Here is a 21,546-nt window from a genome sequence, read left to right on the forward strand (position 1 = left end):
TGTGGAACGCCCTCCCACCAGATGTCAAAGAGATGAACAACTACCTAACATTTAGAAGACATGTGAAGACAGCCCTGTTCAGGGAAGTTTTCAATGTGTGACATTTTAATGTATTTTTAATCTTTGTTGGAAGCCGCCCAGAGTGTCTGGGGAAACCCAGCCAGTTGGGCGGGGTACAAATAAATAATAATAATAATAATAATAATAATAATAAATAATTACCTGTCTCATACGGGGATCGAAGCTGCAACCTTAGCTTTATCAGCACCATGTTCTGAAGGCAGTCAGGTGGGGGCTGGCTGGGGGCCACGCTGGGGTTGGTGGGTGAGCCAAATGGATCAGCCTCCAGGGGAGATTTGAACGTAGACCCCGGCCAGGGAAGCTAGCTATGCCTGCTTTAAGCACACACTTCAAATGGGTCACTTAAGGAGGCTGCAGCACCACATCTCCTTAAATCACAAGAGATCTCAAATCATAGAGCTGCTCAGTTGGAAGGGGCCACAAGGGTCATCTAGTCCGAACTGCGGCAGTGCAGGAATATTTTGCCCAACATGGGGCTCCCACCTATGACCCTGAGATTAACTATCATGCTTCTGCCGGTGTGGGGTGGGGGGTGGGGGGAGGACAACTGGCTTGTCAAGTGATTACATGCACTCCAAAGCATCTTGCCACTCGGTCAACGGTTTCCTTCCTCTGCCCACTCACTGCTGCAGCAGAAAAATGGGTAGGCTTCAGCAAGTTGTTGGGAGTCAGGTTCTATAGGGAAACTGGGACTCACTAGCCTTGCTTGGGAGTTTCGCTGGCTTTGGAAGTTTGCTAGTTTTTCAGTCTGTCTTGTCAGGCTAGTAAAAAATAATAATACAGTGGTACCTCGGTTTACGAACTTAATCCGTTCCGGAAGTCCGTTCTTAAACCAAAACCATTCTTAAACTGAGGCGCACTTTCCCTAATGAGGCCTCCCGCCGCCGGTGCCCTTCCACCATTCGGATTCTGTTCTTAGACCGAGGTAAAGTTCTCAAACCAGAACGCTATTTCCGGTTTTGCGGAGTTTGTGAACCAAATCGTTCTTAGACCGGACTGTTCTTAAACCGAGGTACTACTGTAATGGCAGGTTGGTACCACAAATAGGTGAAGAAGAAGAAGAGGAGGAGGAGTTTGGATTTGATATCCCTCTTTATCACTTACCCTAAGGAGTCTCAAAGCGGCTAACAACCTCCTTTTCCCTTCCTCCCCCACAACAAACACTCTGTGAGGTGAGTGAGGCTGAGAGACTTCAGAGAAGTGTGACTGGCCCAAGGTCACCCAGCAGCTGCATGTGGAGGAGCGGAGACGCGAACCCGGTTCACCAGATTACGAGTCCACCGCTCTGAACCACTACACCACACTGGCTCTCGTGAAGGAATATAGTCTTTAATGTATGTGGGTTGAGGAGATCAGATCCACCACATGCGTGGTGCATCATAGAATTGTAGAGGGAGGGAAGGGAGCCTGAGGGAATCTTTTGCCCATCAGACCACCTCAACTTGTATGCCAGGAATGGGGAAGCGGTTTCCCCACCACCACCAGATGTTGCTGGACTACAACTCCCATCATCTCTGACCATGGGCCACACTGGCTGGGGCTGATGGAAGGCCACCGGTTCCTCGTCCCTGCTGTACACCTTTGAGGGCAGCCTCCTCTTCACTGCATGTGTGCCTGGCCTTTAAGATACGAAGTACCACGTGAGCATGCCTGGTAACGATTTGCCGCCTTGTGGAGAGTTCTCATCTCCATCTCGGGGGACAGCTGGAGATCAGTGATTGTGCTCAGGTCATTGGTTAGGAACCAGGACTCGTGTATGTGTTAAAGAGAAGTAATCAGACTGTTTTTCAGTGACTCCATTCCCATTTCTGCACTGAGAAAGGCAGGTTTTCTCAGCAGGTGATGGTGTGTTTAGCCATTTGGTCTCTTTGCCTATGTTGGAGCGACCTCTGCTGGAGAGAGAGAGAGAGAGAGAGAGAGAGAGAGAGAGAGATGAGAAGCTGTACTGGCTACTGGCTCCCTAAAGGCTATTTTTCTTTTTAATGGAATAAGCTTTCTTGGACTACAATCCACTTAATCAGATGCACGAAGTGTTATTCCGAGCTGCAGGAATATGGGTGTGTATAATTGTAATCAGTGCGGTCAGAAGGAAAGGAAGTGCAGCAGAGGGTACAGATGGTGATGATTATATCCTTAATAGTGGCCATTCACAAAACAAACAGGCAGGCACAGATGTGACGATAGCACAGACATCCTGGCATTGGTAAGCCAATTAACGTAAGCAGTGTGATTGTGCTGATTCAATCCGCTAGCGATAGCACGGAACCTCTTGAGGAATTACAATTCAGCAGTTTCATGCTGCGGTCTTCCTTTGAAGGTCCTTTGTCCCAGTATGGCCCCCTTATGGTCAGATACAGAGTGGCCTGGGAAGTTGAAATATTCCTCCACTGGTTTCTCAATATTGCCATTTAAACTTTTGCGTAGAAATGGGCCTGTAGAAGGACTTTGTTGGCAGATGACGACATATATCTTGTTGAAAGATGTACAGACAAATGAACTCCTGGTGTTGGAGATGACATTGCTGAGTCCTATAATAGTGCTGGTAGAGAAGACATGGGAGCAGTGTTCAAACTGGGTCATACACATACCTGCAATTTAGAATTACCAGTACCCTGAAGGTGCTACAAACCTTTAGGTGGTTTTAGCTACAAGAACCTAGCACTGCTACCCCTCTGAAAGCTGTACTGCATGATTGCAGGGAAGGCAAGAGACCCTTTAGAGCATGGGTAGGCAAACTAAGGCCCGGGGCCCGGATCCAGCCCAATTGCCTTCTAAATCCAGCCTGCAGATGATCAGTATGTTTTTACATAGTAGAATGTGTCCCTTTATTTAAAATGCATCTCTGGGTTATTTGTGGGGCCTGCCTGGTGTTTTTACATGAGTAGAGTGTGTGCTTTTATTTGAAATGCATCTCTGGTTTATTTGTGGGGCATGGGAATTTGTTCAATTTTTTTTTTTAATATAGTCCAGCCCCTCACAAGATCTGAGGGACAGTGGACCGGCCCCCTGCTGAAAAAGTTTGCTGACCCCTGCTTTAGAGTGACTTGGGGGTTTATTTTGATCCCATCTACCTTCCTTCCAAAATCACATCTGGATGGAGTTAGAAATAGAGACAGCGATAGATTGAGCGAGAGAGATTAGGTCTGCGGCCTATAATCAGTAGGCTGAAACCCTGCTAGACTGTACCTAAAGCTTTAATTCCAGGAAGCGCTGGCAGAGGGAGCAAGGTTTGCAGCAGAGAAGCCGCAGGTGGGCCATTAACCCTTTCTTGGTTGATATTCCCCCCTTCTCCCCTCCCCCCAGAAAAACCCCTCCTAGAATGCACATTTGCCACATTGCAAGGGAAAGTGTTTTGAATTGGGTAAAGGGTTAAACTGCCACGCCTGTTACTTCTCCCACTGCAGATTGTGCTCACTGTTCTGCAGCTCTTCAGCAACCTGGTTTAGCAGCTGGGGGTCCAGTTCAGCCTTTTATGTATTAAAAGTACAAGAATAAAGAAAAAGTGGGTTTCCTTCCTGTATTTCCAGGCAGCTGCCTGCAGGGGGAGCCACAGCCCTTGTATGTCCCTGCTGGGATGGTGGGTGCTCTCCAGGCATATCTGTCTGGAATGGCGGATGTCCAGGCAGCGATGACTTTATATCTGGGAAATGAGAAGCAACAGGAGGGCCATCTGTCCCAAGCTGAGTCCCCCTTAGAGAGTCAGGACCCCGCTGTGCAGGGCAGCAAATTCTCTTGCAGCAGTATCAGCAAATAGTAGAGTTGCTTAGCTCTGCAAGGTAAACTTTTTAATGAATTCTCTTCCAAACCTGCCACTCAGGGAGTGCCCTCCACATGTAGTCGGACTCCAGTTCCCATCAGCCTCGGCCAGTATAGCCAGTATGGCCAAGGATGATGAGAGCTGTAGTCCTAGAGGACTCCCCTGATTGTCTTTACCTTCACAATAACCTTGAGAGGTATGTCAGGTTGAGGCTGCTGCTTTGTTTTCTTCACGGATTTGAACCCAGGATCTCCCCGTTGCAAACTGAGCTCCCCCACCCACGTCAAGGAAACTCCAAACAATCCCATGAAACACATTCTCCACATCGTTACTCTTGTCACTTTGCTAAGATGGTTTATTTTTCGACTTTATTTGCTTCCGTTTGTGAACTGCTTCCCATCAAATATCTCAAAGCGATTTCACAAAAGAATCATTCTAATCCTTTTTATGCTTCCGCCTCTCCCACTAGGGAGGTTTTCAACTACCTCGTTCTGTTCGCAGAAGCCTGCATAAGGATTCCCGCTAGCATAGTGGGGTTTGCCCCTCTTCCCGCTGTGTCCTCCAAATCCATTCAGGAGGGTTAGGAAATCCCTCAAAACAGGGTGCAGGTGTGGGGGAGGAGAGGGGAGATAGTTATAGAGTCATAAGACTCAAAGAATCATAGAGTTGGAAACAACCCTGAGGACCGTCTAGTCCAACCGTCTTCATTGCAGGAATCCTGCCCCAGGCCTGGGCTCGAACCACCAACCTTCTGGTTAACAGTCAGATGCACGGACCCATTGTGCCACCTGGAGAATAAGCTTGCATCGGAGAAGCAGGAAAGCTTGGGCTGATAGAACAGTCTCCTTAGTGCTACATGGAATTTTACCGCATTATTTCCAGCCAAGTTTTACTGCAACTGAGCTGGCATGATGGTTTTTTTGGTGGGAGGGGGGACTAAAATTTCAAACCGGAATGTGGGAACCCACCTTTTGAAATCCAGATTTGACCATTTGGCCTGGGTTTAAATGTGTGGGATAACATTCCTACTTACAATCTTGCTTTCCCTTTCAAACACGGCTCATCACCATCGCCTTCCCCTACACCAGGTTGATGATGCCACAGAAAATCTGCAGAAAGCTAGCCTGTCTCTGCCTATCCCACACCATCTAGGTAAGGTAAAGGGACCCCTGACCATTAGGTCCAGGCATGGCCGACTCTGGGGTTGTGCCGCTCATCTCGCTTTATTGGCCGATGGAGCCGGCGTACAGCTTCCGGGTCATGTGGCCAGCACGACTAAGCCGCTTCTGGTGAACCAGAGCAGCACACGGTAACACTGTTTACCTTCCTGCTAGATACCTATTTATCTACTTGCACTGGCGAACTGCTTTCGAACTGCTAGGTGGGCAGGAGCTGGGACTGAGCAACGGGAGCTCACCCCGTCGCGGGGATTCGAACCGCCGACCTTCTGATCAGCAAGTCCTAGGCTCTGTGGTTTAACCCACAAAACCACCCGCGTCCCTGTCCCCTAAAGCACTTGGTTTTAAATGAATTGAGGCTAAGGGGTAAACTGAATCCAGAGCAGCTCCAAAGCTTGCATGATATACAATGGCCATGTCTTTAAAATTAGATAAGCCATCAAGAACAATACCAAGTGTCTCTGGCCATTCTGTTCTTCTTGAGCTTTGGCCTGTTCTGACATTCTTCCCCCCATCCCTGAGCTTCCCAAAGTTTACATTTTCCTCCTCCTCCTGAAGAATCTGGTTGTGATATGCAGATTTCCCAGACGCTTGGTTTTTAAGAAATGCTTGCAAGAGAGGATTCTTGCAAAGGCCTCTTCCCTTGTCACTGCAGCACTGGGACTGGAAAAGCAGCCGCACTGGTAACTTACACTCCGGATATCTCTATCCTTAAAGGCACAAATGCATGAAATCAAGAAATACAAGCCACTGCACATTTGGCCCATGTTGCGTGTCGAGACCCCGCAGCCACCCCCTTGTTGGAAATAACTCACACAAGGACACAGATATTAGGTTTATGTTATTGGGCAAATTTTGGCCACAACTTTATTGAAATTACAGAATGTGAGCAGTATTGGCTTAGGCATTGATTGGACCTGACTATATCTGACTCCCGCCCATTGTGCAGGAAGTCCAGTAAGGGTAAGCCACCGGTAGGGGGAGCCCTGTCAATGCGAACCACCTCAAGCTCCCCCTGGTGTTCCCGTCAGGGTCAGGTGAAGGCCTTAGCCCCCCAGCCGGGCTTCAGACTAGATCAACACCCCCAGATTCTTTTAACGGAATACCCTTAACCATGGAGGGGCAGGTGATGGCCACACCTCCCCTCCCCCACACAAGGTCAAACAATGCCTAACCGCAACCCTAACAAAATTGCGACGATTGCTACGAGGTAGGCGAAAACCAAGTGGCCAGTGCCAATTTGCCAAGTGGAAAAAATTCCTACCAGGCCCCTCGGACAAGCAAGGCGACCAACCGAAGTCCATAGCAAGGCCAGTGCCTAACCTGCAAAATAGGGAGGGAGGGCGGGTGATTGAGGAAGCGAGCCAAAGAGGAAGTCCTCTGGCTCGCTCCTCCGTTTAAACGGCTCCGGCCACACCCCCCCCCCCAGCCAACGGATTGGCTGGCCGGGCTCTGACGTGACCGGGATCCCCCAGGCAATGGAGGACAAAGTCCCCCGCCCCCGATGGGGAGTGGGTGGCCACGCGGTCCACCGCAACTCCTCCCCACTGGGAAGTGGAGTGGATCTGTGCTGTTAAAGGATGGGAGCCTTTTCCCCCTTTGTATTTAAACCACACATACACTTGGGGCTCCCCATGGCACAGCCATACAGTCCTCCTAAAGATGACTAAGACTTTCACAGGTTTTATAGGGGATGCCATGCGTGCACCTGATGCAGAAAACCACACCTGCCTGCTGTTTCCTTTAGTGTGTTAAGTAGGCCACTTAAGACCTCAATTATTAAGAGCCCCACTGATGACTCTTCACTGTGAGAGGTCAGCGTTTAACTCAGGGGTGGAAAAACTTTCCTTTTTTTCCTGTTGAGGCCCACATTCCTTCCAAGGTAATCCTTTGAGGGCTGCCGGAACCTGTGGTGAGCAGCGAAAGAGTCGAGTCAAACGTGAGTTGGGTGCCCCCCTTTGCTTCTCCCGCCACCCCCTTTTGTACTGTTTTCTCTCCTGCTAGCTGTCTGCGTGCAGTCGGGTTCAGCGTCACACGAAATTAGGCTGCAAGGCGCCCACCCTGCTGGGCTTCCTGTTTGTCCTGAATCCCTGCCTGAGAATGAAATTGACATGCCTCTAATAACCTCACAGTGAAAATGGCCTGCAATATTTTTTTGAATTTGTATTGGCTTGATTTTTAAGACATTGCTTGTAAGACCAGCAGTGTTTGAAATTAGCCAGGCGCCAGGTGCGTTTTGCAACTGACGTGGGTCCAATTGTTGTTGTTTTTTAATATATTTTTTTTATTCAAAATTAAAACAAAACATATTATCCAAGGGTCCAATTGTGACCCTGTGGAGATCTGTAGATGCCAGGATGGCAACTTGGGAGAACAAAATGTCACTTAGAGAAGGACCTGAAATATTTTCCTTGAAGCTTGAATTAGTTTTTTTCTGGGTTGTTTTGTTTGATGTTTTAATGTGTTGTAAACCACCTTGAAATTTGTTCTTTAAAATATATGGTCGTAATAGAAATAGAATAACAACAACAACAATTGCTTAGGGTACGGGGAACGGTGCTTAGACATTCCATTGTGGTGACCGCAGCCTAGGCTAAAGGTGCCATTTGGTGATTAGATTATATACAGCTACAATAAACCTACCATTTAATAATAATAATAATAATAATAATAATAATAATAATAATAATATTTTTCGTTGTTTAGTCGTTTAGCCGTGTCCGACTCTTCGTGACCCCATGGACCAGAGCACGCCAGGCACTCCTGTCTTCCACTGCCTCCCGCAGTTTGGTCAGACTCATGTTGGTAGCTTCGAGAACACTGTCCAACCATCTCATCCTTTGTCGTCCCCTTCTCCTTGTGCCCTCCATCTTTCCCAACATCAGGGTCTTTTCCAGGGAGTCTTCTCTTCTCATTAGGTGGCCAAAGTATTGGAGCCTCAGCTTCAGGATCTGTCCTTCCAGTGAGCACTCAGGGCTGATTTCCTTCAGAATGGAGAGGTTTGATCTTCTTGCAGTCCATGGGACTCTCAAGAGTCTCCTCCAGCACCATAATTCAAAAGCATATGGGTGGGATATAAATAAATTATAATTTAATAATAATAATAATAATAAGTTTATTATTATTTATATCCCGCCCATCTGGCTGAGTTTCCCCAGCCACTCTGGGCGGCTCCCAATCGAGTGTTAAAAACAATACAGCATTAAATATTAAAAACTTCCCTAAACATGGCTGCCTTCAGATGTCTTTTAAAGATAGGAGATCTGCTTATTTCCTTCACATCTGATGGGAGGGCGTTCCACAGGGCGGGCGCCACTACCATAAAATTATGGACTGGTCATTTCTTCGTCAGAGGGCAAACGGGCAAATTTAGCAGGGGATCAAATACTTCCCCTCCCTCACTGTATCTGAGTTTCCAACACTGTGTAACACCCATGTTGGCAAAAGCAAATGAGCCCTCCTTCATTTTTGCTCTCGTCACTTGCTTCCCCAGGTCAAAATAATCCCAGGTAGAACCCCGAGGGCCAGGCTGCACATTAAGCAAATAATCCACAATCGAGATCTCCCAGAGTGGTGTTTTTATTGTGATTGTTATTTAAATGCAACCATGGAGAGATGGGGCGTGATGATATTTTTTTGGAGCTGGAGGAGGGGGCAGCACTGTTTTCTTCTTGCCAAATTTCTCCATCTAAATCGCCTCTTCCCTAGCAAAATGTTAATTAGTCCCTGCAAAAACGGGGAGGGGGGAGAATCAGATATCATCTAATGGCAGCTTTGGGCTAGGATTTGGGGAGAGGGGCTGATTGAAGCAGAGATAAAATTTCAAGCGCCTCCCCTCCGCACAGCTGCATTAAGTAAAAATAAACATGACAGAAAATCTATGGATCTTTTCAGTAACATGAAGTTTGGCCCCAAATAACCCTACACTTAAGGTGGGCGGGGATCAGGATGTCCTGGGGCAGGACTAGCCAAAGAATCTTTGGTGCTCTGTTTTAGTGACTTCCCCCCCCCAGCTTCTTCTATTCCCTGCCCCCTCCGGGGAATATCATTGCTTTATTCCAGAGAGTACCAGAGCACACAGACTTCGGAACTCTTTGCACAGAAAAACAGACTTTCTCAAAATTGCTCTTGGCTCTCCCCAAAGATGAAACGTTTTTCCAAGATGAATTAACCTTCTGGCCCGTCCAATCTTGCTTCCAAGCTGTCACCATCTCAAAACTCTTCTGTTCTCCCTCCTGCCTTCGTTCCTTCCTTCCTTCTTGGATCCCGTCCTGAAAACAGCTTCCACACTGCCTTTGACCCCTAAGAGCAGCGGTGAAGAAGGATTTTGTTGTCGTTGGACCATGGCTCTAATAATACCTGACCATTGACCATGCTGGTTGGGGTTGGAAGGAGTTGGGGTCCATTTAGACCCACAGTTTCTCCACCTCTGCTTCAGAGTCTGGAAGCAGCCTCACCCTGAATCATTATCCGCAGGGCAGCAAATAGTGTATTTTTCGCTCTATAAGACGCACTTTTCCCCCTCCAAAAATTAAGGAGAAATGTGTGTGTGTCTTATGGAGCGAATGCAGGCTCCATGGCTTCAGCAATAGCAACGCGAAGCCTCCGATGCGCAGTGGGAGCGCTCCCGCTGTGCTCCGGAGGCTTCGCGTTGCTTTCGCTGAAGCCTGGAGAGCGAGAGGGGTCAGTGCGCACCGATCCCTCTCGTTCTCCTGGCTTTGCTTCACTGGAGAGGCGCTGCGCCGCTTTCCCTCTCTGCACAGCGCCCCTTCAGCGAAGCGGGAGGAGAAATGGAAGGGGCTCCGTTTCTCCTGCCGCTTCGCTGAAGGGGCGCTGTGCAGAGAGGGAGAGAATTTTTTTTCTTGTTCTCCCCCTCTAAAACAAGTTGCGTCCTGTGTTCGGGTGCGTCCTGTAGAGCGAAAAATACAGTACCTTACCTTACAACAACAACAACAACAACAGCATCAACACCACCACCCTTGAGTTAATGGGGCAGTGGTCTTTGGGAGCCCCCAGTATGTGAGTAAATGGGATGCATGGAAGAGGAGCTGCAACAATGCCTCAGCTATGTTCTGTGGATAATTCACTCTTCTTGGGAAGCACATTTCCTGGATTCAACTCCTGACTTTTAAGATGAAACAGATGCTGGCATGAGCAAGGCCTGATATATTAGGGTTGGCACGCTGTTCAATTGACCAGCCCAGTATTATCAATATTCTATGAATACATGATGTTTGCAGAATTGGCCTGCTGTTACGTTGTGTAACATCTTGAAGGCTGTGTTGAAATGATAATTTCTTTTCTTTTGCTTTGTTTTGTTTTCTTTAATGTGAAACTAATGTTCTGGGATGAAAGACAAAGAGAAGGTCAATCACATTGCTCACATTTTTTTTTTAAACAAACCCTTACCTTAATGCTGTTTAAGTTTTTACATTGCAAGTTATTACAGTGGTACCTTGGGTTAAGAACTTAATTCGTTCTGGAGGTCCTTTCTTAACCTGAAACTGTTCTTAACCTGAAGCACCACTTTAGCTAATGGGGCCTCTGCTGCCGCTGCACCCCTGCTGTGCAATTTCTGTTCTCATCCTGAAGCAAAGTTCTTAACCTGAGGTACTATTTCTGGGTTAGCGGAATCTGTAACCTGAAGCATCAGTAACCTGAAGCGTCTGCAACCCGAGGTACCACTGTACAAGTGTCTGTTGGTGATTAAGCATTAACATTTATTAGAACAAGGACAATACTTTAAATTCTTGACCATTATTGGACCAGTTGATAGGCTATATCTTTCCTGACTGATCAAGTGCCAATCCAGAGATTTAATTATATTTTTACCCTGCTTTTCATACCAGATACTGTCTCCCAAAATAGAGCACAGACAGATAGAGAGAGAAGCCCTGCCTTCAAGCTTACAAAGTAAAAAAATGGCAAGACTAGAACAAACTTGCCTTTATACCCATTTGCAGCTCTTCTGGTCTTTCCTTGATGGTCTTCTTGCTTGGGTAGGAAGAGAGGAAGCTGCTTTATGCAGAGTTAGACCATTGGTCCCTCTCGCTCAGTATTTTCTAACTGACTGGCAGCAGTTTTCTGGGGCTTTAGGATGGAGTCCTTATCTGGAGATGCTGGGGTATGGACCTGAGACCTTCAGAATGCAAGGCAGATGCTCTACCACTAAGCTGTGGTCTTTATCCTCAAATATGGCTCCTTAACTGCCACAGCAGTCCTTTGGCTCTTGGCAGATGCCAGAGGATGTTCTCTACTCCCACGGCAACTGGCAATAGATATCTACATGTCTTAAATAACTGGGTAATCTACATGCCTTAAATAAAAAATATTTGCGCAAGTAAGCTCATGGATGGGTAAGCTATGGCCCTCCAGATGTTTGTTGAACTACAGCTCCCATCACCCCTGGGTGCTGGCTGGGGCTGATGGGAGTTGGAGTCCAACAGGTTCCCTGTGCATGTTTTAGACCCATGTTTCTCAAACTTGGGGACGTGGGTGTCGCTGTGGGTTAAACCACAGAGCCTAGGACTTGCCAATCAGAAGGTTGGTGGTTCGAATCCCCGTGACGGGGTGAGCTCCCGTTGCTCGGTCGCTGCTCCTGCCAACCTAGCAGTTCGAAAGCATGTCAAAGTGCAAGTAGAATAATAGGTACCACTCCGGCGGGAAGGTAAACGGCGTTTCCGTGCGCTGCTCTGGTTCGCCAGAAGCAGCTTAGTCCTGCTGGCCACATGACCCGGAAGCTGTACGCCGGCTCCCTCGGCCAATAAAGCGAGATGAGCACCGCAACCCCAGAGTCGGCCACGACTGGACCTAATGGTCAGGGGTCCCTTTACCTTTACCTTTTTCTCAAACTGGGGATGATGGGAGCTGTAGTCCAACAACAACTGGGGACCCAAGTTTAAGAACCACTGTTTTAGACACTCCAAGGTACCAACAGAGAGGATGGATCTGCCCATTGGCTCCCATTGTCTGCCTTGCACACTGGTCACCTGTGGAGTGAAATTACTTTCATTGATATTTTTCTTCCTGGCAGGGCTTCAGCACCTTTAACAGCTGTCTAGAAGGTAGAAATGCTCCAGGTTAATCTCTTTCTGGCATCTATCAGAAGGGACAGGATAAGTTTCGCCTGTTTAATTTCTACACACAGAATGCTTATGCTGCTAAAAGGTTTTGGCAGCAGGGAGCGGGGAAGCCGCTAAGTTTGGAAGAGTGTGGCTCTATGGCCCCCACTCACCCAGCCTTCACTTGGGATAAGAAATCCTTTGGGAGCTTTGGATGTTTGTGAAATCCCCGGTAATGAGATCTCAGCGAAGGGGGAGGAGCCTGCTGTGCTTATGCAGATCCGATGTGGTGTGGATTAGCTGTTCCATGCGTATTAAGTGTCTCTCCTAGGTGCATGGAAGATGCCTCACGAGATTGTTGCTACACTGCCACATGTCACAAACGTATCTTGTCCCAAGGACTGCAAACATCCTCCCAACATTTCACAGATGGAAAGCGAGGTGGGGGGTGGGGATCTCTCCCTCCCTCCCTATCTCTGGTGCGCAATGTGCCGTCTTCTTACACCAAAGATTGTGGCTGCCCTCTCCTCCTCCTCCTCCTCCTCCTCCCTGCCACACTTTTTGGGGTGTATATTCAGTAAGGAGCTGGGTTTCTTCCAGTCACCCTGTTCTGGTTGCACCTGTTGCAGAGCACACATGGCTTGCCCAGCTTTGTTTTTTTTTTTTTTTTAAATAATATTTATTAGAAGTTTAAAGATTACAGAAAAAAGAAAAAAAGACAACAATAAAAAAAATTTAAAAAAGAAAAGAAAAGAGAAATTTCCAGAACATACCTTACAATACATAAAAAGAAAAACATAGAAAAGCAATACAACAATACCGTAAAAAGAAACAAAAAAACTAAAACACACATCCAATATTCCATATCTTTACCTTTCCTTTACTTGTTTCATTGACCTCCTCACACCTCCCTTTTTTGTATTCTAGTTCAATTCACTATTTCAGCAAATTCTTTCCATCTTTCTCAATTTTTGTTCTATAATTTATCTTAACGGTCTAACCTTAAATTTTTTCATTTTGGCCCATTATCAATCAGCTTTTACATAATTCTTTGTTACATTTCTACTAAAACCATATAGCTTCATTCCAGCATCTTTCTAACACTCATTAATTTTACAATGTTTCTGTAAATATACTTTAATTTTTTTCCAATCTTCTTCCACCGACTCTTCTCCCTGGTCTCGGATTCTGCCAGTCATTTCCGCCAGTTCCATGTAGTCCATCAGCTTCATCTGCCATTCTTCCCTGGTGGGTAGATCTTGTGTCTTCCAATGCTTTGCGATAAGTATTTTTGCTGCTGTTGTAGCATACATAAAGAAAGTTCTATCCTTCTTTGGCACCAATTGGCCGACCATGCCCAGGAGATGGCTTGCCCAGCTTTGTATCTGAGTTGCCTGCTCGGTTTTCAGTAATGCTCCAACAGCTGGTTCCAGTGAAATGGTTGGTGCTTGTGCAATGGTCCTTTGAAGCCCACCTGCCAATCACATTCAGGTGAAAATGTTTACACTGAAAGGGTTCTCTCTCTCTCAGTCTCTCACTCTCCCCCTTTTAGGGTTTGAATTGTTTTCGCTTTTTTTTAAGTGATTTGCTAACTCAAGTCACTTAACTCTCCTTGTAGCACAAATACCTTAAGCAGTTTGCCTGCTAAAAGAAAGATGCCCAGTTTCTCTCTCTCTCTCTCTCTCCCTAATGTGAAATAAGTCTGGACTTTTACATACAAACAACAGTGGAGGTAGTAGACTTGCTAATGGATCATATACTTCAGATTGCAGATGGGGAATCGGTAACCAAAAACTCTTTCTTATCTCCACAGTCTTTCCTTTTCCTCAAGCTAGTCACAAGGAGAAGGGAAGCAATTCATCTGCGTGGGGCCAGTCCTTTTAGGAATTCCAAATCCCCAAAGTATTACTGCTTGTCATCTCTAACATCTGAGGCACATTTCCTCCCCCAGCACCCCACAAGTTGAAACTGAAAGCACACTTCATTCTTGTACCCCCGAGTCTGTGCACATGTAAAAATTACATAATCTTGGAAGCATCCATCTTGCATGTTACTGTTCTGATCAGTTCTGCATCTGTAAAATGGACCTAAAAGTGCTTGACTGCTAGTGGTGATAGTCATAGTAGCATCAAAGGCTACCTTTTCTAAATAGGGTTGTTTGGCCCCAACCTAGAGAATGCATTTTTATTTTTTAAATTTAATGATATATTTTGTATGGATAGGGTACAGCTTGAGAACCATATGTAAGGGTCTTTCCAGATTCCCTTCTTATTGTTCATTCATTATGATTTGTGCTTGTGATGGTATGGGGGGGGCAGTTCCACACAATCCCGCTTTCAATATCGCTGGCACCTGCAAAGGTTTTGGGCACACCGCTTTGTTTCCAGTCACTGGAACTCCAGTCAGAAGTTGATTGAGACATACTTATTGTAGATGCATATAGCCTCGATCTCACTGGCACTGGTGAAGGGAAAACGCTCTGTACATGCTCAGTGACCTCCGGTTACTGACCATGTTACAATGCTAAAGTACTGGCACTGAAAATAGCCTCTGGGGCTGATTACAGATGGATAGAAAAGAATATGAGCTGAGAAAATAAGGATCTCAAAACATTACACTGTCTTATTTAAGCCATTGTTCCCCAGCTATAAAATTGAGATGAGTTTCTAATACCTGGGCTGCTACTTATAGAGGTATTTCTGAGATTGGGGTATTGGAGGGGGCATCCTAGGAGCAGAGTTGCGTGCGGAGTATTTTCTGCATGGCACAAATACTACTTATTCTTTAGGAGTTCCCTACCAGGACAGACTTTGCTTGTGTGCACAAGACATTGATTCCATAAAACCTATTTTGTTGCACTGTGCAAAATATGAGCAAGCCAGGGCTGAACTGATATTACCCTTGCTGGTACCTTTCCCGGAAAAATCAGAGGCTCACTATGTCAGGTTCCTATTGGAAGACCGGACAAACGCTAGAACATAGCAGTGGCAAAGTTTTTATCGGTGGTTGCAAGAACCAATGAGCAAAATGCTTGTTTAACCTGGAGGTAGGCTGTATGAATTGTGTATTGCTTTGTAACGATTTGTTGGGTCTCTAGACCGTAATAAAGGTTGATGATGATGATATTCTGTGGATTTTATTAACCCCATTTGATCAGAGCTGCCCCGTGTCCGGGGCGGTCGGAAGAGCACTCTGCACTCTCTCAGAAACACTCCTGTCTTCCATAGCGCTTGCAGATAGGGTCCCGGGGCTGAGAGCTTGGTTCAAAGCAGTTCCTGCCTAGTGGAGTTGGAAGAGGAGATCACTAATAGATCACCTGGCGATTCCGAGGGAAGGAGATTGAGAAGGGGAGAATTCCCGAGGGCGCCCCCTTCTAGCCGGGGCGACGGGGGTCCCATCCATTCTTCCCTCCCGTCGCCCGCCGGCCCTCGGGGCGGCAGGGCTTGTCCGGCCCGGTGGGGGTGGGGGGAGGGAAGGAAGGAGGGAGTCCCCTTCGGTCGCTCCTCCCCAGCCGGGGAAGGGAGGCGGGCGCCCGGCTCGCACTCTCTCCGCTGGCTGCCGGGATGCGCCGGGGGATTCGGCCGCTGCGGGCAGCGCGCACTGAAGCTGCACGGGGTAAGAGAGGCGCCTGCCCTGATCCGGATTAAGCGGCTGGGGAGGGGGGCGGGTTGCGGCGCGAGAGATCCGAAGTGCGGGGGAGAGGGGCTTCTAGACGTAGGTAGGAGGTGGCGGGGGCTACGGAATAAGTTACTCCCCCCACTGCGCGCACTCTGGTCCATTCAGCTGCACCGCTTCCCTGGAAATGCAAAAACAGCGCCAGCCTCTGCTCTCCGGAGTCGGTTCTCCTCTCCCAGCTTGCGCTGACTCCGTTTCCTCCGCCTCTTGCCTCCCTCCGTTGCTTTCCTAGACGGGGAGCAGAGTTTGTAAGCAGGGATGCTTGGAAGAGGGAGAAGCCGTGTCTAACCCCCCTCACCATTTAATTACCATCCCTCTGCAGAGCGGGGGGGGGGGTCCTCCATTTTCTCTTGGGATTTCTCCTCCCTCCACACTCAGGTAAAAGGACCCTCAGAGCACTGCCTTGGGGAAAAACCAGGGGGGTGCTCTACCCACTAGGCAGTTATCTGTTGAAATCCATTTGACCCAGTTTTGCCATCCCTGGTTTTTTCATCTAGTCTCAGCCTGGGTTGAAGCACTGGTGGCCCTGCAGATGTGGACCAGTGGCCGGGGGGGGGGGGGGGTTGCAGTCCAGCAACATTTGGAGAGCCTACTTAGGATCAAAGAATTGTAGAGTTGGAAGGGAGCCTGAGGATCATCTAGTCCAACCCCCTGCAATGCAGGAATACAGTGGTACCTCGGGTTAAGTACTTAATTCGTTCTGGAGGTCTGTTCTTAACCTGAAACTGTTATTAACCTGAAGCACCACTTTAGCTAATGGAGCCTCTCGCTGCACGATTTCTGTTCTCATCCTGAAGCAAAGTTCTTAACCCGAGGTACTATTTCTGGGTTAGCAGAGTCTGTAACCTGAAGCGTCTGTAACCTGAATCGTATATAACCCGAGGTACCACTGTATGTAGCTACCCCACATGGGGATCGAACCTGCAACCTTGGCATTATCAGCACCAGGCTTTAATCCGCTGAGCTAACCAGGTTCCCTGTCCCCTGCCTTCCCAGGGTTTGGGGTTACAGCCCAAGAGCCTCTTGACCCTCTGTCACGGGATACACTACTGCCCCCCTCTGTAGATAACTGGTGGCAGTCTGGAGTGTCAGCGTTCGAGACCCCTCTATATGTCATTTTTATTGTGTGTTCATGATGATCTGTGCTCCTGACGGTATGAGGCAGTAACACGCCCCACCTCTGTTTTCAATACTGTTTGAGCCTGCAAAGGTTTCAGGGTGGACATACTGCTCTCTTTCCGATAAGTGCACCTCGTGTAACATCCAGCGGAAACCCTGTAACTTTCTATACCACTAATGATCCGGGTTTCTTTTGCCCCCCCCCCCTTGTTGCACTGCAGTGCAACTGCCGCTCCAGGCAGCAAACATGCAAGAACATTAGGAAAGCACCAGGGAACAACCAATAAAGCAGAATAATTTGTAGGTGGTCCAGTGTAAAAACCACCGCTAATATTGCACCAGTGACGAGTTGTCACCCGCAAAAAGTCCTACTAAATCCTGGATAATGTATTTGCAGGGTGGCGGCGGCAGATCTTTTGAAACAAGGAGGATAGTAACAGCCGAACGTCTCTAAGTTTGACTCTGACTCCAGTCAAAGCGTTTGGGCTGTGGGTGCTCTTGTGAATTATCTCTCCTCATCCCTCAGCTGCAGTATTTTGTGCCTGGCTTCCAAAGCAAAACAGGTGCCTTTATGCTCAATCCTAGTCATGGCCTGACTGTGCCAAACAGCCAATAATCAAAATGTTGTGCACAGAACACGTGCAGATTCTAGGTTACAACCTCCATGATCCAACTTAGGCTCTTTACGCTCTCCTGTTCCCTCTCCAACCCGAGCTCTCCCACAGCTTGTTTGGGAAGCAGTCTCTGCAGGACATTAGCCACAATCCTTTTCTATCCCATTGGTTCTTATGAAATAGTGTGATTTGATGCATCGCAGCCCCCCGCAACCCAATTTGGGATCCAGATTTAGAAAAAGAACAACCTAGCTGCATTTTAAGATGTTAACGTGTACACAGCCTTAGTGGCTTATGAGCTGTGAGACCCCAACAGCCCTGCTTACTAAGAACAACAACCCCCGTGGTCTTCCGATTGTGGTTTTGCACACAGAATGCTGAAGCAGGGGCATGGTTAGCGGGGATGGCTTTGGGAGCTTTTGCTCTGGGTCTTGGATCTCCTGTCCTACAGGCCTGTTGTCACCCTCTCGTCCCCTTTCCCAGGAACTGTCGCACATTCCCTGCCCCTCTTCTGAGCTTTTCAGCTGGCAGCTGGCTTTCCTGCCACTATTCTTCATTGATGCTTGATTTCTCCCCCCCCCCCCCCAACGGCCTGCCAATTCTGGTTCATTTTCATCCCTGGCATTTTAAAATGTTCAATCTCATGATGCTCTGGCCAGGCATTAGAGAGAGGGGAGAGAAAGAAAGAAAATGGCACTGTCTAGAGGCAGGGGTGAAAATTTAATAGGGAACTTGACTTCTAACCCCTACAACCTGTATGGACCCTGTTTCATTTTCTTCTGGACTTCCCTTCCTTATCTCACCCTTGTAGTGCTAGAGTCACTGATAGATATTTGTTATCTCCCAAGGCAAGGGGAGTCTGGCTCCTAGGCTAGGCCGTACCTCCCAGCAGCAGATTCCAATAATAATAATAATAATAATAATAATAATAATAATAATTTTTATTTGTACCCCACCCTCCCTGGCCAGAGTCGGACTCAGAGCGGCTAACATCATATAGATAATACAATATGCATAAAAACAAGCAAGCAGTTGATTAAAATGCATCCCAAAATTAATTCAAATAAATTAAAATTAAAGTTGTGTTGTTGTTTAGTCGTTTAGTCGTGTCCGACTCTTCGTGACCCCATGGACCAGAGCACGCCAGGCACTCCTGTCTTCCACTGCCTCCCGCAGTTTGGTCAAACTCATGCTGGTAGCTTCGAGAACACTGTCCCACCATCTCGTCCTTTTCTCCTTGTGCCCTCCATCTTTCCCAACATCAGGGTCTTTTCCAGGGAGTCTTCTCTTCTCATGAGGTGGCCAAAGTATTGGAGCCTCAGCTTCAGGATCTGTCCTTCCAGTGAGCACTCAGGGCTGATTTCCTTAAGAATGGATAGGTTTGATCTTCTTGCAGTCCATGGGACTCTCAATAATCTCCTCCAGCACCATAATTCAAAAGCATCAATTCTTCGGCGATCAGCCTTCTTTATGGTCCAGCTCTCACTGGAGTTAAAGTTAAAACTGGACAAATGACAATCCTCAGGTTAAAATTGAAAGCAGTTAATACTCGCCAGGACCAACTGTTTCCACTGATATTATAAGGACCTGTGAGCGGGCTGGGAAACCTCTTTCATGCTTGTACTTATACAAAGAGAAAATGAATCAGACTGAACCCTGACCAAAGGCCTGGCAGAACAGCTCCATCTTGCAGGCCCTGCGGAAGGATGTCAAATGTCAAAATATTTTCCATATTTAAAGGCAGAACCAAGGAATCCTGGTTTGCTCCACCCAGTACTTCCCAGGAGCTCTGGCTCTCTTGACACACACCCACATCTAGTAATTCCCGAATTGTGCCCAGTGAAAAATTTATTTGAGAATGAATTCTGCATTGAGGAGGCTGCCGCTGCATCTCAGCACAATCTGTTGCTCTGACCTTATTCCTCTGAGTCAGCCTCTGTTGAGAGGGGCAGGGATGCGGCTGCTTCTCTGCTTAGGGAGAGATCAGATCTCTTGTGCTAGAACTGCAGCAGTTTTTCGCATTCAGAGTAAACTATATGTTGCAGCTCTCTGTATGAGTCACTGCTCCTTTGAGGATGGGTAGTTCCTGCTCCTGCATACCGGTATATTCCAAGCAAACCTTTTCAGGTGCACCTCCAATTGTAGAAGTGCATTTTGGCATTCAGAAGTTTGCAGAAACTTAGTTCCCACTGGGTACTACACCTCTCCCAAAACTGAAAATGAGACGACCAGCTTTAAGCCTGTCTCCCCCTTGCTTTCTCTTAGGTATACACAGTAAATACCCAGAAGCCTTTAGAACACAAACCCTGGTCTTCATCTAGTAATAGACTCTCAATTCCCAGTCTATTAACCTCTTTCTGCGATAGATGCTCCCTACGAGGTTTTGCTCCTCTTTGAAGCTGGGAATTCAAGTTCCCAGGATGCAGAATGCCACTATTTTGTCACCCCACCCTGTCTTTTTAAAAAACCTCCCTTACACTGTCTTCCTCATTGCATCAAGTCTTTTAGTTCTAGAAGGTACACTGTGTATTCAGGCGGGACATGTTGTGAAACTGGTGTGAGAATGCTCAAAGGATGATGTTTGGAAAAGCAGACTGTGGCAGTTTGGGAACACAGAGGAGCTTGGGTGTCTATATCTATATATATATATATATATATATATATATATATATATATATATATTACCTTTGTGGTGGAACCTCTCCCTGAAGAGGGAGGCACAGTTCCTGAGGTTGACTGGAGTGAGGTGTGCATCTGTGACTTAGCTCACAACCTTAGTAAAAACTATGTGTATCTGGGCTGTACCACTTCAAGCTACAGGAAAAGGCTCACATGACTGATTTCCTCTACACCCCCCCCCCACACACACCTGCATGATAGAAAACCAGCATACTAGGGAGCAGGACCCGGCCACCCCTTTCCCCTGACATGCTAGTTTACTATGTGCCGGGACTAATTTTTTTTCCAGTGCAAGAGACATTCCGTCACGTGAGCCTTCACCTGCGTTCGTAAGTGTCCCAGCTCAGTCACAGGTTTACCACCCCAGGGACCTGTTCCTTTCTGAAGTCCAGGAAGGTTTGAAAAAGAAAAAGTGAAAGAAAGAAAAAAGTCCTTACCTCCTGTCCTGGGCCGCCCACAGGGTCAGATGCTAAGACCACAGGGGCTATTTATGGCTTGGGTATTATTTTGAGCTGTTATCTGCTGAACGCGGGGTTTCTGCTTGTTGGATGTCATGACAAGATGTAGTTACATCCCCACCCAGCGGGTGCCAGCTCTGTGCTCCAGAATAGATACCGCAGGCTGCCTGCAGCCAAGCGCAGGCAGACTGAGACAATCGCCATCCTTGCTTGCTTGCTTGTCATGACAGGGGATGAGGTTTGGGAAGGAGCGGGGCGGGAGATTGCTGGCTGCCAGCTCTCCTAGGATCATCTTGCAAAGTTTGGGGAGCCCAAAGGCATCTAATAATGAGACATGCTTCCCTGCCTGGAAAATCTTCTTTCACAACAAGGAGCTCTTGGGCATGCAGCTGCTTCTGGGGAGGAGCTCTCCAGGCGTGTGTGTGTTTGTGTGTGTACGTGTAGTAAGAGAACATGCTACTTGCTTTCACAGCAGAGTATCAAAGAGAAGCAGGCGGGAGTCCCTGGGAACTGTCCCCAGGCTAGCTTTGCTCCCTGCCGAATTGATTGTGCTGGCCGTTCCAAATCCCAGAGTTCACAGGAACCTCTCGCTTTGCCTGGCTCCTGCTAAAGCAGCGTTTGAATGAAGCTGACGCCTGTGCTCATGCCCCTGGGTTTATGGACCCCGGAGTGGGGAGCGTCAGGTTTGCAGAGAACTGCTGCCGCTGCCTGTCCTTTGTACAGCACTGCAAACCTGGCTTGAGAGCAAACATTTTGGGGGAAGGCAGGAAGATGGATGAATGGAAGGTAGGGCACCGGAACGTCTTCTGAATGGTTGGACAGAGAGGGTGGGTGGTGTGGTCATTCAGCTGCCTGGAAGGGTGTCAGGGCAGTTAAAAAGGCTATTCGGAAGCGGAGCTCACACAGAGTGGTGGGCATATTTTG

General features: G+C 47.6%; 1 protein-coding gene across 10 annotated transcripts in view; it reads left to right on the plus strand.

Annotated features, from left to right (window-relative positions):
* Positions 1 to 21,546, plus strand: part of ZNF385A (zinc finger protein 385A) — a 211,223-nt gene that overhangs the window by 123,752 nt on the left and 65,925 nt on the right. The window contains exon 1 of one of the 10 annotated variants that reach the window (XM_080994815.1): positions 21,119 to 21,408. The exons of the other annotated variants lie outside the window; for them this stretch is intronic. Coding sequence (XP_080850941.1) covers positions 21,280 to 21,408 — 129 coding nt within the window. The 5' untranslated portion in view covers positions 21,119 to 21,279. Of the gene's footprint in view, positions 1 to 21,118; positions 21,409 to 21,546 lie in introns of those variants that run through there. 10 annotated transcript variants of the gene reach the window in all.

This window comes from Podarcis pityusensis (genome assembly GCF_964106645.2).
Source record: "Podarcis pityusensis genome assembly, chromosome: 2".
Taxonomy (NCBI): domain Eukaryota; kingdom Metazoa; phylum Chordata; class Lepidosauria; order Squamata; family Lacertidae; genus Podarcis; species Podarcis pityusensis.